The 3,848-nt window shown below is 37.8% G+C and overlaps 1 protein-coding gene across 1 annotated transcript; it reads right to left on the reverse strand.

The window, feature by feature from the left end:
- Nucleotides 1-630: 630 nt before the first annotated feature.
- On the reverse strand, nucleotides 631-2,872 carry LOC121310248 (son of sevenless homolog 1-like). The gene is made up of 3 exons (XM_041243549.1): nucleotides 2,737-2,872; nucleotides 1,991-2,255; nucleotides 631-1,338 (listed from the first exon to the last, which is right to left on the reverse strand). Exons 1-3 carry the CDS (start codon nucleotides 2,827-2,829, stop codon nucleotides 1,289-1,291), a joined length of 408 nt encoding a protein of 135 aa, XP_041099483.1. The 5' UTR covers nucleotides 2,830-2,872; the 3' UTR covers nucleotides 631-1,288.
- Between the last annotated feature and the right edge of the window lie 976 nt (nucleotides 2,873-3,848).

Below are 3,848 nucleotides of genomic sequence, written 5' to 3' on the forward strand. Positions count from 1 at the left end.
ACGTTTAACAGAAAATAGATTAAAACAAACATGCACAGGGTTTCACTGCATATGGAATGGCTGGGTTTGTGATTACATTAGCGAGGTAGGTGTTAGAAAACAACTAGTGCACATCCTGGCCAGTCTTTTTTAATAAGTACAGTAGTGCTGGATAACACCAAGCTGCAATGATCCTCAGTATCGTGTGTGCAATGGGTGCAGCTAGCAGGGGCTGCTCTGCCAAGGTAATACCGACATTCTGCATGCAGAAAATTACTTTATGGTAGACTAATTCCAACAATGGGCTGCACAGTCTCACTGTATTTTTTGGTGTCTGAGTTACTTAAACTATAATTGCAATAGAAAATTACAGTAAAACTTCCTCAGCACAAACCTGAAGGTAACAGCAAAATAAATAAATAAACAGTGGATTTAAAAGGTATTTTTAGGTTTAACAATGTTCACATTAATTAACACAACACTTCAACACACTAAATTTTAAACAACACAGTACATGGAGGATTCCGAGTTAGAGTTTGAGTAAAGAAAACTTTACTGTTTAAAAGTTATTAAAAGCTACTATTAAAAGCTTGTTTTTTTTTTTTAGAAGCTTTCACAGTCACACAAAATAAATATGAAACTTGTAAATCAGATCTCATATGGAAAAGTTTAAAACAGGAGGGAGGCTCAGAACTGTGGCAAGTGGCAGATGGTGCCTCTTGAGACGTTAGACCGTACTTGATTAAAACTGAACTCTTTTCTTTTTTTAAGGGAGTAAGTTTCATATGTACGGAATTCTGTGTTAACTACCTTTAATCTCTTTTGCTGTTCACATTCATTTTACTACTGCATAGGTAGTTCATGAAAGCCAGTTTCTTCACAGGTTGTTTTGGTATGCCAGTATTTTCAATCCAAACACAAATTTAAAAATGCAGAGTTATGGGTGTAACTCAGACATCAAAAAGGACTTTTAAAAAACCCACACTCTTTGTTCTTCCAGTCCAGGGCACAAATCAGTTCCTTAATTATCTGTTTGGACCTGGAAGATTTGGTTAAAGACATATAGACCAGCCATGACTAGAATGGAATGGACTGAAAAAGCCACAGTAAAGCATATGAATGTATCTGACAAGAACATGGCTTTGTAACAGTAAGAGTCGTCACAAGGAATGATGGGAGTCCCTGATGGTTAGGCATGCATGGCGTTGGACTTTTACACAGGAGTGCGTCAGCAGCAGGGAGGCTAAAGCTTGACATAAGGAATGCAGTTCTGTGGTGCTGGGCTGAAGCAGGCAACTGAAACCTGATACTAACTTGGGCCGTGGGGCAGTGAAACTGAGGCAAAGATGGTATCGCTGTCTGTGAAAAAAAACAAGAGACACCCTGAGAGAATGCTAAGCAGTTCTGGCTACTGACATAAATGGCTGTTGTAAGACAAATACTTCAAAATATCAAAGAGGAAACAGCATGGATTAGTAAGTAGTTAGATGGTACAAATGTGTATGAATCTCCCTTCCACACCAATGGAATTCAACGGTGACGTGCTTGTGGGTTTATGTTGAGTACCTGTCAAACCTGTGTTTAGGACCACAGAATAATCACCTACACATACAGTATGCAACTGCATTGTTCAGCCAACGTATCTAAAGACCATCTTTCTACAATAACTCTTTTTAGATGATCACCTCGAGCAAGTTTGGCTACAGCTTGAAAGAAACACAAGTTACGGTTAACTTTTAAGACGATAATATAAAAAACAGAATATATTTCAAGGCAGCTGACTACTAAAAAAAACCTCTTATATAATGCTCCCCAGTTTAAACTACTAGTCAGAAGTCATACTTGAGAGAATGTGCTCTTTGTGTTTTTCCATATAACTAAATTACAGGGGCATTGTGGGAAAAACTACCATTATAACTGGACACCTTATAACAAAGGGACAACTGTAGAATCTAAAATGCTAGCAAGTGCAACGTAGAATGGGCTCAGCAGACACTCTGCTAAGACATACTTGAATGGAAGGGGCTGGGCGGTCCGGAGTCGAAGACGCTGCAGATGTCCGTTGTGCTGGATGCCGTGGATGCCGGGGGAGGAGTCAGGGGTGTCCGAGGGGAGTTAGGAGCGGATGGCGTGCTTTCCATTTCGCTGTCGGGGATTCGGCTGTAACTGATTTTGCGCGGCTCGTTCTGTAGCGGAGTCGGGTGTCTCACGGTACTGGCCCTAACGATTGAGGGTCGTACACCAGGAGACTTCATAGGACAGCTGTATTTCTTAGCCTGCAGGGAAGAAGAGGTAGAGAAATAAAACATTAGCAGTGAATTGGGGTGCTAGCCAGTGCTATACTTTCTCTAGTTTTTGCTTGTTTTATGATACACACTGAAGGTTACATAGACATAAAACGTAAAAGCCAACATTTCCTTTGAATTTAGTGTATTGAAGTGTTCCTATGCTTTACCATACGTATCTGTGGTTTACAATGTGTGACCATGCTTGACCATACTTCACTACATTCTGCTATGCTTTCTCCATGGTATACCAAAAGTTCACAATAGTCTATTTAATTTATTTCTGACAGTTCATTAGCTCTAATAGCTATACACCATTGCTGCTGGGATTATACACATTTCACTCATCTGAAATATACAGGATATAACTATATATGGTAGTCACAGACAAAACAAAATATATCTTATTGCCTTCTAAACTGACATCAATGAATTGTTTTCATAGTTAATATCAGTATCAAGCAACACTTACAAATCTTGGTAATGACTTGGCATTGCGAGGCTCTATTTCCAATGACTTATTGAACAAATAATCATCAAATTCCTTTTCCATTTTATCTTGCATGGGATTCAAATTTTCAAAGAACCTCTGGATTTAAAAAAAAAAAAAAAAAAAAAAAAGACAAATACCATTAAAATAAATAAAATAAAAAACCCAGAAAGATTTCACTGCATTTAGATAAACAGTATCTGTTAACAAACAAACAAGGAAATGGTCAAGCGCAGATGACAGAAAAGACAAGAGAGATATTTTTAAATAGCACTATCCAACAACAGCAAAAATAAATAATAAAAGCAATGTGGATGTTATTGTTTTATAGCTACCCTTTTACGACCAGTTTCCTAATCCTTTAATCTATTTACCTCCATTCATTTTTACAGCGCCACGTTTGGTACAGATTAATACAGGTAAGCATACTGGAGGTAAATTGACTAATCTGACTCACAGTGACACTTGCTGGAGAGGGGTTGAACTGTAATCACTCAAAACTTAGTTCACCCGTAACTGCTTCTTGCTCTTAGTTCAATGAATAACTTTAGGTTCTGCTTATTCTTGTGCAAGAGACACATCACTTTCTGTGTAAAAGGAACTGATACACCCAGACAAAATAAGATCACATGAGCTGTTAGGGCTGGGTCATCTCTACATTTAACTTTTCCAAACAAAAATAGCAAAACAAAATGTCTCTTTCTGTTACAAGTGTGTAAACTGTTATTGTGAACCATTGGTTTACTATCATACAGAAAAAGAAGCGTAGTTAACCACAAAGTTCACTTCCTGTCAGGGGATATTGCCTTCTGAAAGGTAAAAAAGCAGGGATTCGATTTTTTTCCGTTCCAAACTGAACCAGAATTTTCAGCTCCGGTTCCAAAAGTTATGAACGACTGATTTGGTTCCGTTTCGAACTAAATGAAATACTGGTTAATACTGGTTCAATTTTTTCTAGCCAAGTAGGCTATTGTATTGGTGTTCATAGGTCTTCATTTTCTCAAATTAAACAAAAAAGCATTAAATACAGTAAACTTCAGATAACTTGGCACTCAAAGAGAAAACGGTGTGACATGTTATCCGTCTACCAATAA

The sequence above is a fragment of the Polyodon spathula genome, unplaced genomic scaffold (assembly GCF_017654505.1).
Source record: "Polyodon spathula isolate WHYD16114869_AA unplaced genomic scaffold, ASM1765450v1 scaffolds_1903, whole genome shotgun sequence".
In the NCBI taxonomy this organism is placed as follows: domain Eukaryota; kingdom Metazoa; phylum Chordata; class Actinopteri; order Acipenseriformes; family Polyodontidae; genus Polyodon; species Polyodon spathula.